Source organism: Pleurodeles waltl, chromosome 12, assembly GCF_031143425.1.
Source record: "Pleurodeles waltl isolate 20211129_DDA chromosome 12, aPleWal1.hap1.20221129, whole genome shotgun sequence".
NCBI classification, from domain to species: Eukaryota; Metazoa; Chordata; class Amphibia; order Caudata; family Salamandridae; genus Pleurodeles; species Pleurodeles waltl.
This window is the reverse complement of record NC_090451.1, coordinates 703,877,674-703,891,365: the sequence shown is the minus strand read 5'-3', so window position 1 is coordinate 703,891,365 and position 13,692 is coordinate 703,877,674. Positions and strand designations below refer to the sequence as shown.

The 13,692-nt window shown below is 45.7% G+C and overlaps 1 protein-coding gene across 1 annotated transcript in view; it reads right to left on the bottom strand.

Annotated features, from left to right (window-relative positions):
• LOC138266905 (polyamine-transporting ATPase 13A3-like) overlaps positions 1-13,692 on the bottom strand; it is a 228,487-nt gene that overhangs the window by 55,221 nt on the left and 159,574 nt on the right. Inside the window, exons 17-18 of the mRNA XM_069215643.1 lie at positions 9,684-9,701; positions 8,562-8,715 (exon numbers count right to left, since the gene is read on the bottom strand). Of these exons, the coding sequence (XP_069071744.1) occupies positions 8,562-8,715; positions 9,684-9,701 (172 nt within the window). The remainder of the gene's footprint in view (positions 1-8,561; positions 8,716-9,683; positions 9,702-13,692) is intronic.

Genomic DNA, 13,692 nt, shown 5'->3' with positions numbered 1-13,692 from the left:
TCAGATGTGATGGATTTCTACCCTGGGAAAAAAAAATCATACTGCCTTCCACAGGGTAGTTGTGCATCCCTAGGGGCAAACTAAAGCGGCTGATGCACAGAGGAAGGGGACTGAGAAGACTGGTGTCCAGGGTGACGCCTGCATTCCTGCTTACTCCTTCTTGAACCCCATTCCCAGCCACAAAAGGCCTTAAGTGACACCAGTTGCAAAGGGGGGGGCGGGAAGATGGAGTTTGAGGATCCTTTTTGTTGCCTATATGCCAAACCTCTGAGTAGTCTCAGAAGGACCAAAACTGATGCAGAAATTGGTAGCGGTCGAAAGCCCTAAAGAATGTGTCACGGCTTAGATTTCCTTAAAGTATTCTAGTGCAGAATTGGCTTTCTCGTCAGGTAGGCGGGAACCACCAAAAGGCACATCCATAAGGTATGCCAGCACATCTCCAGAGAAATCTGTATATTGCATCCATGTATGGCAAAAGAGCACCACCTTAGTGCTGACTGTTCACCCCAAGCAATCACCAGTTCTAGACTAGCAGGAATTACATTTCTGACTGCATTCTGACCAGTTTGAATGGTTTGAGCCAAGGAGGCCCAAAAGTCTTTTGAGGCAGCTTGCAAGATCTCACTGATCAAGTAGGCCTTGCCCGACCTCATGAATAGCTGGCTAAGGGGAACATTAGTTTCCTAAAAGCTTTAATACCTTTCTACTCCATGTCTGGGGAAGTCATGGGGGTATGAATTAGGGTTCACTTTGATGATGGAACCTGGGACCACCAAAGTCCTAGAAGTAGGATGCTGCATATACAAATCAGGGTCACCAAGTGCCGGTCTGTGGCGTGCAGCCAATGGCCTGTTCAGTGGTGAGGGAGAGCAGGGTTTAGACCAAGTGCCCAAAAAAGTACTGCTTAGGGCTTTGTTGAAAAATAGTAATGGCTCAGAAGAAGCAGGATAAGGTTGTAGAACTTCACTAAGTGTTTTTGTATTAACTGGAAAAATAAGGTTGTTGTAGGTCAGGACCTCGGCGGAACCCCTGATTATAGCAAAGAAAGGGTTTTTCAAGTGGTAGCCCAAGGAGGTTAATCAACCCTGTATTGGGGGAAAGTATCTAACCCAATTGCTCCTGAAAAGTCATGTATGTTGGTACAGTTGTCTTGAGCTCCACTCTAGGCAGAATGCGTCTCCAAGAGAGTCTTCTTGGAACTGCACCATGCAAACGTGTCACCATTGCGCAAACCCTCCAAATGCAGCAGCGATGCATCCATCACCACTGTCAGCTCTGTTTTGGATAAAAAGAGGGATATGATGCTGGTCCAATCGCAGTCAAACAGCCACCACTGCAGCTCATTTGATTTGCAGTCCCCTCAAAAACTGTATGGAATCCAACAGATTGATGAACTGGAGCATCTGCAAAGGAGACAGGTGTGACTTAAGCATGTTGATAGTGAACCCTAGTGATATTAGAGGGTTTGCACAGTTGTCTGGAGGTGGCCTACAAATCCTCGGGGCGAGCCTGCCTTCAACAGCTGGTTGTTGAGGAAGAGGAAGACTGGAACTCCTGACCTCCAAAAGCATGCTACGACTACTGCTACCACTTTTGTGAACACCAGAGGGGCGTTGGGGAGGCCAAAAGGAAGCACCACAGCTGAAAATGCTCCTGGCCCACTGTGAACTGGAAAACACACCTGTGGGCCTGCAGCACAGGAATATGGAAAATATGTGTCCTGCAGGTTCAATGCTACCATCCAGTTTCCAGGGCAGACAGAACCTGCGATAGTGCAAGCATTTTGAATTTGTCCTTTTCAAGAAACTGTTGAGAAGGTGACAAACCTAAATAGGACAAAGTCCTCTGCCCTTATTTGGCCCAAGAAAGTAGTGGGGGTTACACCCAATTCCTACTTCTAGAGCCAGAACTCTCTAAATGGCCCTTTGGCCAAAAGGGCCTACATTTACTACTGCAAAACGAACATGTGGTCCTCCGTCAGCTGCCCCGATGGGGTGGAAGATATGGCAGGGCAGAAAAAAAAAAAAGTGAAGGCATAGCTTGATGTACAATTTGGAGGACCCATCTGTCTGAAGTAATGTCTTCGCCTTCCAGAGGAAATGCAAGATACTGCCTCTTACATGATTGCTGGGTGCTGGAAAGGGCACACTAAAGCAGTTTTTAAGTTGTGGTTGCTTGGGGGGCAGCTATGCGCTGTCTTGAGTGATGCCTCTGGAAGCTACCGCCCCAACCTCGAAAGGGCTGAGGAGCCTGATGGGCTGGAAGCCGAGTCTGCGGTTGTCGATATGCCTTACCCATGGCGCAACTCCGTAATGGGCAGAATTGCAGTGGAAGCTGTAGCAGGTGTCGAGAGAACCAATGAGCAAGCTATGGTGTCACACTCAATGAATCGCTCTAAGGCTGAGTGCACCTTCACACCAAATATGCGAGACATCGAATGGAATAGCCATTGAGGATGAATGGACATCCCTTAGAAGCCCATACACCGCATCCAACTGTGGCATGAAAAACCACATTTGTGCCAGTTGCCCAACCCAAGCAATCTGTAATGTCCAGGCCAGAGTGGATAACAAACTTGACACCATTCCTGCCATCCAGCATAGGCTGGGCTAAACACACCTGTAGTTTATCTTGGACCACCAGTGACATCTAACTGACCACGTCCCATGGCGCATGGGTGTAGCAACCTATGAGACAGCTAGCATTCACTGAAGGTAGAGCACGGCCGACAGAAGAAAACATACGCCTGCCAAACACCTCCATGTTTTTGGATTCGCAGTTAGGAAGGGTCATAAGAAAAAGGCATTAGGGTTGACATTACTGATGGATGCCTGAACTACCAAGTTCTCTGACATCTGATGCTGCATGAGAAATTCAGGGTAGACTGGAGCTGGTAGGTGGCAATAACCAACCAGTATGCTGACCCGAAGGTCAGACTATGGTTTTGCCCAAGATGGTATCCATAACAGCATCATTAAAGGGAAAGGATGGTTCAGTGGGCACCTGGCTAGGATGAAACACCTCTGTAACAATGTTGGTTCTTCTATAGCAGTGCAGTTTAAGGACATCTGAAACCCTTCCTATCACTACTGCAAAAGATACTCTCTCCTCAGTGACAGCACTGGCAAAATAAATTACAGTATCTGCTGAAGTTGTCCAGACCTCTGGCATCCTATAGATCTTCCTACTAATTTCCCTCATCATATTACGGGAGACATATTTTTCCATCATCAACAAAATTGTGGCTTTGCCCTGAATCTGAGCAAACAATTTTGTCCAACATCTGGGTGTGATCATGCACTAAAGGCAATCTGTCGTAGTGGGAAGGACTGCCAAAAGGGTTCAGATTGCAGATTTGGCTGTGATCGATACTGATTTGATTCAAAAGTTATAGACTACTATAGGTTGTGGATCATCCTCCAGCGCAGTCTATAACAAAGGAACAGGTGCTAACATTTCTTTAAGAATGTTCGTTTGGGTTTCAACTGAGGACGACTGTAAACCGAGGACTTTAACCGACCCCCGGACCACTACTGCAAAGGAGGAACATTCTTCTGCTGGTGGCACAACAAACAAGTTTAACAGAGTCTGAGGGGAGGTGTAAAGTCCACTGTAAAAGTTATCATCTGTGTAATGAGGAGGGAGAAAACCACCTCCATCCCCATCCCCATCATCATCATCAGCATCCCGGGATGTCCTTTGTTCGGAGTCAAGAAGTTAATGCAGCCTCTGCTGGCACGTCCACCTACATAGAGGCATCAGGTCAGAGTGAGGAGGTATGGCAACCAGTTGCGCATTTCTTATATCACAGCATGACACTGGTTGCGACAGACAAAATCAGTTTCGTATTGGATATCAGACTTATAACTGAATCATCCTTCAACCCAGTAGCGTCTGTACTGTCAGTGCCATGGAAGGGTTCAGTGCATGTCTTGGAGCCTGGGATTAAGTTTGTACCAAAGTCAGTATGGGGCGTGAGGCGGGTCCTAATGGGTCAGACAGAGCTGAAGGTGGTCTGGTGGTAACCAGATCGGGTGCCTCTTAGGATACTTCGGCCTGAAGGCACATCAGAGTGAGCCAGAAGCACCCCACAAATCAGCTGCATGCCTGCCTTAAAGGCCTCAACCTGCTGCAGTATCGCTGAAAAACTGATGGGGTCAGCCGAGGAATATGCTCTGTGACTGGAGGACTCGAGGGTGAACATCTCACTTCATGATGCCCACAGACCTTCTTTTTCAGGTCAGAGTCTAGTCCTGCTTCGTTTTTTTATGTATGCGCTTTGACTTGGCCTTACCGAAGACCCTTTTAGTATGAAGTTGAGTGTTTGTGGGAACGGACTCTGAGGTGGGATTGAGACCACAACTTGGAGCAGGATCAAGTGCGAGACTTGCACAAAGGCGGCAACTTCTTGTGGTTGAGGAGATTCAAGTTTGCCGCCCACTCCAAGATCGCCTTTGGGTGTGTAAGGAATGCCTCATTTTCTTTGGTTACCCCAAAGTTTGACTGATGCTTCACCAGCGCTAACGTTGATGTCAAATTGACTATACCCAATTGGAAATGGTTAACTTACAGTAAGTCCCTAATATCCAGTACCTAGGTAGTGCAAGTTAGAAGAGTACCCCAGAGACATCAGCACTGGCTGTGCCACCCTGGAGGTCACCAAAGTAAAGTGAGCCCTCAAGTCTGCCACTTAAACCTGGCAGAGGAATCGTGCACTGCCAGCTCGACTTTGCCACTGCCACCACTTCCCCTGCACATCTGTATAAGTCACTCCTCTGGCAGGCCTACCAAGTCCTAAGGCACGTTGCAACATATTACATCGGCAGGGCGCGAAGTTTACATGTTCTGACAGTAAAAACACGAGTGCGCCATTTTGATGGTGGAAACAAAAGTCACCCAAAAGTTGAGTGAGGGATTACACCCTGACCCCTCAGCAGTGATAACTCTGAAACGGCATACTTAAATGGGCACTTCAAAGTCTCAAACAACTTGTTAAATTATGCCCAACTTGAATGTTAAGTGGAAATTAATACAACTTATTGCACTGTGCAGCTTTTACAAAGCTTCCACTTTGCTGCCTTTAAAATTACTGTGCCTTCCCCGGCACATATGGAGCTTGTTCCACAAGACAGCTGGCTGTCCTCCTGGGGAGAGGTGCCAACAATTCTCATGAAAGGGAACAATAAGGTATTTCAGGCCAAGGAGGTGTTAACTTCCTCCTGCACGAAACCACATGGATGTCAGCTCCAAAATGCAGGTTTTAAAGAGAAAGCTGCCTTTGAAGGGCAAATATTTAACACTAGGGTGGAGGGCTGCCCCACTGTTTAGAGACAGACGCTGGCACCCGGAGCAGAGGGAAAAAACAAACAGTTGTCAAACCAGTTTCCCCAGGGGCATGAAGCCCTGAGGTAGCCACGTCCCAAAGAAGAGCAAGTGAGGTCAGCACTCCGAGAGAGGGGCCTCGCCATCTTAACCGGATGCACCATTACACAGGAAGTAGCCACAAGATGTGAGGGAACCTAAGAGCCCTTTGGCTACCAATCGCATCCTGCCATGGGAGCACTTTCTGAGCATGAACAGGGCACCCCTGGCTCCTCGATCGCAGATCTCATCTGACCTGGAAGGAGGGCCGAAGAAGGACTGCCCTACTGCACAGAGGAACCAGCTAAATGAGGCTATACTGTTCAAGACTGCAGCTGATGCACTTGGTGGCTAGTGAAGGAGGGACTGTGCCTGCCATGTCCTGCTTAAGAAGAAGTTGTGTCCAAGGACCAGCAAAATCAAGAGTCTTCAAGGACCAGCCTACTGGCTTCCTGTTCACAGCACAGGGGAACAACAGCTAAAGAAGCCTGCTGGTGCAAGTTGGAAGCCCAAAGCTGCTACCACTAATGCCGTGGAGCATCAGGGACCAAGAGATCAACACAAACAGTTGCACCTGAGTTCAAAGAGCCTGTAACTGCTGTTGGAGAGCTGCTGGGACACTCAGAGGACAAGCTATCAACCTAGGAAAGATTGGATTGTGACTGACATCGGCAGGCTGGTAGTCCAGTGGTGACCTCGTGGGACTTCGACCCTGTAACCAGGACCCCTGCATCATCTTCGTGGACCAAGGACTGCCTGCAGGAAGGACCCAGGCAACTACATTGCATCCATCATCCCTTTCATCAGGATCACTTCCACTGGAAAAGCCTGCAGTGGATAAAAGTGCCTGGATCTGACTGAAGATTGCTTCTCTGGTTAAGGTAACATTTCTTGAAGACCAGGCTGTCCCCCCTGATGGCTCTTGACTGGAGTTGGTCGCCTACTGTGACTTCAAGTGACCACTTTACTCCTAGCCCAACCTTTTACTGTAAACCTTTTTAAGTGTCAAATTTGTTGAATTTAGTGTTTAAGTGAATTGTGTTTATTTATTAGTTCTTGTAAATTCTGTGTCTGTGGATCTTTTTTGTTTTGGCGTCTAAATTCATATAGAAATGTGGTCTATTTTTATAAAGTGGTATTGGATTTATGGAGTTTAGTGTTGACTTCAATTGTTTTGGTGCTGTTTAAATGTATTACACTAGTCCCTCTATAAGCCTTGCAGCACAGTGCTACAGCTACCCTGGATTGAGCTGAGGGTTTGACAGACAAAAACTACTGGTCTTAAAGGGGTTGGTAAGTTTATTAAATGGTGAGGTCACACAACCACATATATAATACACCCCACTTCCTCATAGCATTTATAAAAGCACATTTTCCACACAGCTGGGTTGTGGCCAGAGGACAGAACTAGAGACATTACCAACATTTGTTTTCTGCACAGTGGCATGGTTTGAAACATGTAGTTTTAAGTGGGGACATTGTTCCTTAGCAGGCTGAAATGTGATTTAGAAGTCGTCAGAAGACAAACGAAGTTGGGAGCGGAGCTCCGGATTCGCATTCGAACAGACAGAAAGAACGGAATCGATGTCAGGATGCAGAGGTGGCATTTATATGCAGTTCCGTTCGTCATACCCAGGAAGATTCTCGTCACCACAGAACCACAGAGTGTCACCATGTGGAAAGCAGCAGCACTGCAGGAGAAAGATATCAGACCCAGTCTGATGCCTGGCAAGTTTTCTGGGGTGAGGACTCTGCGGTTAGAAGTATCAATTAGAAACACAAATACTGACACAACCTGGAACACGTTAGCAAATGCATGCTGTTGTGTACACATGAGGACAGGATTAATGGTCCTAGTAAATGAAGCCTCTTTGTGCACCCTTCTACCAATCAACTACACTAAAGCAGGGCACAGTCAATGACACTACAGGCTCTGTTCACCTGTCTTGGTACACCAGATCTGTTCAACAGTGGACAAATAGATTTGCTCCCTTGTCACCTGAAGTAGCTCAAGGCCTTGTTTATTTGCTAAATCTCTAATTAGTAGCCTTGCATTTATCACATGTGAGAGTAAAACTACAAACAGAAAAGAGAAATAACAGAGAGACTAAGAGCTACCCTCATCAGACTGTAGATCACTACAGTCCCCATCAAGCCCTCCATTCACCACGGGGCCATTAGACACCCCCTAGGCCGCACCCATGCACTGCTCAGCCTCTGTGCACGGGTCAGCTACTGAGCTAAGTTGGTCAACCTGAAGGCTCATTACATCTGCAGCCCACTAGTATGAGGGCGTTTAATTAATGTATGTTTAGTCCTCTGCATCACTCACTCTATAGGAAGCTCGTGGATTGGGGTAAGAGTGGAGCTGAAATTTCCCACTTAATACTATGGAGAGCTTAGCTCGCCAGTAGCAAGGAAGTTGACTCCAAAGCAGTCTCTTGAGAAGCGAAGAGTACTGTTACACTCAAATTCAACACTAACTAGCAATGACAGGACAATCTTACGATTGTTAGCGTAAAGCACATTCTTGGCTTCCCTTTGGAGTGATCACTGGCAAGATATTTCTCCTTCCACAAATACTTAACCTTAAACTGCACTCTGCAGGGACCACATGAAGCAATGAGAAAAGCTATCTCTACAAATCCATTTGACTTTTCAGTAAGGGATTATTTCAGGTGAGTGGTGGTTCTGCCTTAGCAACCATTCAACCTTTCACTCTGGAGGAGGGGTTCTGAGACATGATCACCTTCGGCAGCAAGGCTTGTAAATTCTATGTTTGTACCTTGATTTCTTTGCCATATGGGGATCTCAACATGCATTTAATCCTTGGAGATCAACTCAGACAGCAATCGTCTCCCTTCACACCCATTTAGTCTTAAGCTTCTTTGGTGGCAGGCTATCTCAACTAAAGGGGAGACTGGCGTTTTTTAGTCCAAGTATATTCAATCCTATGTAGCTCTGTTTTTATACGAGCACAAACACGTAAATAGTAGTTTGCACTTACTCTGCAGGCCTGAAGTGCCATAAATCAAAAGGCAGACTGCAGCTTTCCTTCAAAATGATTGTTTATTTTTGATAGCAAGCACCAATGACTCCAAAACCGTACGTTTTTTAATTGCACAAGACGACAATATTCCCAAATTCTCTTCACCTCCTTCCCTGAGCACCTAAGGTGGCCCAACTCAGCAGGTGCTTACCTGTCTCCTTTTTGCAAAGGCTAGCAACCATTTCTGGTGCCCCCTTCATGTACGCTTCCAGCCGCCTCTCTCCCAGGGTCCTGGTCACCACACTCATTCGCTGCAGAGCCGATGAAAAGGGGAATTGGGTGATAATGCCCAGCTCATACACCTTCTACAGAGGGCAAAAAAACAAGAAGGAATGATGTCAGGTGGAGCCATAAAACAGACTGGATGGGGCGAAAGCAACGGCAAACGCAGGACAGCAAGAACAGAAGGCAGTGTGTCAAATCAGACGTCATGTTATTAGACCAGAATGTACATAAAATCTATTGATATGTTTAGCCTACGCATCACAGCAGTTATCCACATTCATAGACATCTGAAAGCAAAATAGGTGGCAAAGAAATAACTAAGGGTGCAATGGGCAGGATGGACAGTTATCTATGCCTTGAAGAATAAAAATAGAATTACTTGTTTTGAGGTTAGTGACGGTAGCAACCTACTACAAGTAACCCTAGTAGTAGAGCATGTGATAGAAGTATAAGTAGCATAACACTGACTTCTAATAGCTGGAGTACCTGCTCAAACAGGAGGTGTGCTAGTGCTACCAGTAGTGGCTACAGCAGCAAGAGAAGACATAGCCAAGAAGAAGCAGAAACCACATCAGTACTGGGTGTACCACAACTCAGTAGTAAAACCAGGATGACTGGCACCACTAGCACCACAGGTACAGACTGTATGGTTGGTAGTTCTCTGGATCATAGTAGTGCCGGAGTATAGGTACTACAGACACCTGCAGACATTGGTAGTTGGGCTACTACTTCATCTACCAGCAACCCTAGTGACTGGAGACGCCCCTTAAAAGGAGAAGGATTCTCTACAGATCTTCATACTGAACGACTTAGACAGGTTTCATTAAAAAAAGAACAAGGGTCTAAGAAAAGGATCGGATGAATTTGTGATCTCATGAAAAAGCATTTCTTCAAAATAAAATCATCACACACTAGATTGCCACAAAAAGGAGGTTCATAAAAATACATAAGTGTAAATGGACATCACCATGCAGTCACACACAATGAACTGCGGAATGAATTTCTACAGGATGTTGGTCCTGTGGGGGAATGGAGCATCAGAACTTACCATGAGGTCATGAATGGTCTAGAAAAAAATGAAAGAATCAAACGTTAAAAACTGGACTTCAACTCAGCACAACAGTGAAAACAAACAATATATACTTTGCCACCAGTCTCAGCCTCCCCGTACATCTTGCAACCTCTAAAACCGAAGAACAAGTAACTTACCTTTAGTAAAGCTCTTTATGGAGATAACTCATTCTAACTGCAGATTCCTCACCTGTGAAGTATCCACCAGGCGCCAGATGTGATCCTTAAGTATTTTATAGCAGTACTTCCACACGGTACTAGGTGGCGCACTACGACTCTGCGTTGGCTTTGTTCGATCTCAAAGAGCTGCATTTGATCGCCGCCCTAACGTGCGAAATTCAGTTTCTTGCTTGACTCGTTCCATGCAGAGTACAAAACAATTGGAGGTGCCAGCGTGCAGATCCCCAATGTGAGGCCATGGTAGACGTTAAAAAGAGGACTCCACAGAACAGAGAGGGGCGGGTAGATTGGGGTTAGCCAAAGTATTCACCAGAAAGAGTGTTAACAAAGGTAAGTAGTTTGTTCTTCAGATAGATACTTCTAACCATAGATTCCTCATGTTAAGAATCGATACCAAAGCAGTATCCCCCAAGCAGCGGGTATGTAAAGTGGGCTCGGACTACAAGGTCCTGCGGGACTGAACAGGAGAAATGCCCTTTCTGGTCGTCGAAGCAGTGGGGCTGCATGAACATATGCCCTGGTGCCCACATCACAACCTGACAGATGGCAAGAACAGGAACTATGGGTGCCAACACCGTGGTTGTAGCCCTGGTCCTGGTGAAATAGGCCCTCAGTATTGCCAGGAGCTGCTTTTCTACCACTGCAGACCAGATCTTAATGCAAAGGACTATCAACCTTGAGTGTCCTTTTCTGCATCACCTTACCTTTCCACACAGAGCCCCACTAAAAGGTGATTGTCCACCAGATGGTCCTTTGTGCTGTCAATTAAAAAGCTTAAAGCTCTTTTGGGGTTCAGCCGATGGAGCCTGTCATCCACTTTTGAGGAGGAGGAAGGGGAAAGAAAAGTGGAAGGGTGATGGATTGGCCAACGTGAAAAGGAGTCAGGACCTTTCTTAAACGGGCCACTTTGGACCTCAGCATCAGTCCGGAACAATTGTGGTGTAGGGTGGTTCCTCTGAGAGCATGTAACAAGCTAAAGCAATCACCAAAAGGAAGCCAGTTTTCAGTGTCAGAAGACTAAATGAGCAGCTGCATATTGGCTTGAAGGAATACACACAAGAAATGTAAGGATCAAATTAAGGAGGGAACATGTGTTAAACTTTTAATAATCTGTGGTGATTTTAAGAAGGATGGTTGGCCCTGTAAATGCAGAAAGGTCGAAAGAACCATTAAATATGTTTTAATAGTATTCAGTACATGACCTTTCTGGACTAAAGACATTACAGATAACAATATATCCAACAGCTCGACTTGTAAAGGGTCTGGTCTGCAGACCCCACAACAGGCCACAAATTTGTCCCAGTGCCCTGCCGTAAAAGGAATTCATGAAAGGACACCCAGCAGCCAGTTTGACAGCTACAATTTCACTTAGCAAATTAAATGCCATCAGCTGCCATTGCTCAATCTCCACACATGGAGGTTTATACTGCACAGATTTGCTTGAAGTACCCAACCTGCAGAGATGCGGCAACAGAAGATCCCCCTGAAGTGGTAGCTTGATCGACAGGCAGAAGCACATGCTCATAAGGTCTGGGTATCGCACTGTCCTAGTCGAATCCAGGCCACTAGTATGACTTGGCCTGGCCATTCTGGAGTTTCTACAGATTCTGTGCAGGTGAGGCAGACGCAGGTAAGACAGATGTCCTGGGTTCCACCGCAGTTGCAATGCATCTTCTAGAAGTCCCCAAACCTATAATCATAATGCTTCTCCCCCTTATGCTGGCTGCAACAGCAGATTATAAGGCAGGGTCAATATCAGTAAGACGAGCCATTTGCTTGGTCATGGTTTCCCCGTCTCAGTAATAGCAGCCATATGATGCAATACATTAGTACAACACCTTTAAACGAAAGGGGACAGTATCAAAGTATCAATATACCCCACATGGTGTGACCCACTATTGAAGCCAACGGGGCAAACAACAGTACTCCATATACTGTCCATCCTGCGCTTACATTCATTACAATTGGGAATAAAGCACCCCAATAAATGCCTCTGTCTCAGAGAGTTTCTTTTACTTTTATTAGATATATATCTATTTTTACTACGGTACTCATAGGAACATCTAGCAGGGGTCCCTACGCTCCCAAGCCAGTACCCAAAAGTACAGGCTCAGCGAGTGCTTTAAAAGTCATCAAACCAACTCCCTCCGCCCAAGCAACTGAATATAACCCGCTCGGAGACTTACAGCTAGTTTTTATCAAATATTACTGGAGGCGGCTGAATTTTGTGCAGCTCCCAAACACACCTGAAACATGGCAGTGGTGCTCCTGCCCTTCCTGGGGCCACCACAAAGAACTTATGCAAATCATAACTCCTTTGCATGGGATTATGCGGAATTCCATGCCTCGGGCTTGAATCTCAAACCTTTGTATAGCAATATTTGGATCTTAAGATATTTTTGACAAACATTATGGACAAAATGTAATTTGGGGAAAAAAACATAACTTTTAGCTAAATTCCCTTAGACATTCTTTATGGAGACCCCACAGACCTTTGCATTCTTCTGCATTTCCCTAGTTACTCATTTTAAGGGCTTTAAAAACTTTGTATTATTCCATGCACAAGGACCAACTCAATACGTTCATCAGGAACAGAATAATCATAATAAAGAAACATTTAAAGGTAATAGAAATAATCAAAATAGTACTTGGTGTCAATTTTAATAACAGTATCACAATCAGCAACTCAAAGAACACCTAAAGCCTCTTTTTCTATTGTTTAGAAGATTATACTTCATATATCAAATCTACAGGCCCCGTAGGATCTTTAGGGTTGAGGGCGTATCCAGAGGGATCCGGCAGGGCAATGAGTATCTGCAACATGGAGTCCCTGAATTTCCTGACCTGTTGCGGTGTCACCAACGGAACCAGGAATGGGAGCTTCATCTGAACGAGAGCGGAAACGGATTCAGGGGACGGAGTCTGAAGGTACCGGGGGCATCACACAGCTCCACTTGGTGGAAAACGCAGGACGAAGGTGAGCCTTGTACTGCTTCTTCTTTGACATATCTGATGACTTATCCTCAAAGAACGATCAAAGGATGGGCTTAGGAGCAAGAAGGGGTCTGCAATTTCGAGCAGGATCCGCTGGTGTTCTGCAACGAATTACTTGGCCTTGTAATCCTAGACACAAGAAACGGACCTCATGAGGGTCCATCACTAACACCTGTTTGTGGCAATCCTTACAAGTTTTACCCCCTGTCACTTTAAGAGAGGACATGCTCCTTGCACACTGGAAAAAATGTGAGAAACAAGTGTGCCAGGCCTCACGAATTCAAGGAAGCAAGTTCATGATCCATGTTGGGGGGTGCAAAAGGAGGGAACTGAGGTCAGCCTGCAGAGGTTGTAGCTAATTAAATGCCCCAGCGTCACATCCAGGATGGGTTGGACCTAACATGGAGCCATATGTGATCGCTTAGCATTGCACACAGCAATTGCTGAACACAATTCTCCAAATGCGGTCTGGTGCCTCCGAGTATTCACAAGGTTAGCAAAATGTGGTAGCCTTCAGAAATGATCCTTGAATATACAGACCAAAACTGATATTGGAGCCTGAACCTACTCCAGAATTGTGTTCCCAGATTAAGTTGTTCTCATATACGTCATAGATTTTCCTGGATTCAACCCTTCTGTCCAGTTCAGCAAAATATGAGACTTAGGTAAACTGACAAAACACTCTATTTTGCAGTTCTGTGTAGTATGGAAAATGAGTCTTTATTGGTAACAAAACTTCATGTAACCGACAAGTCTTCACCTCCTGTCAATTGGCCAAGGAGGTACTCAAGCTTTTTGTGAAGACATTAAAT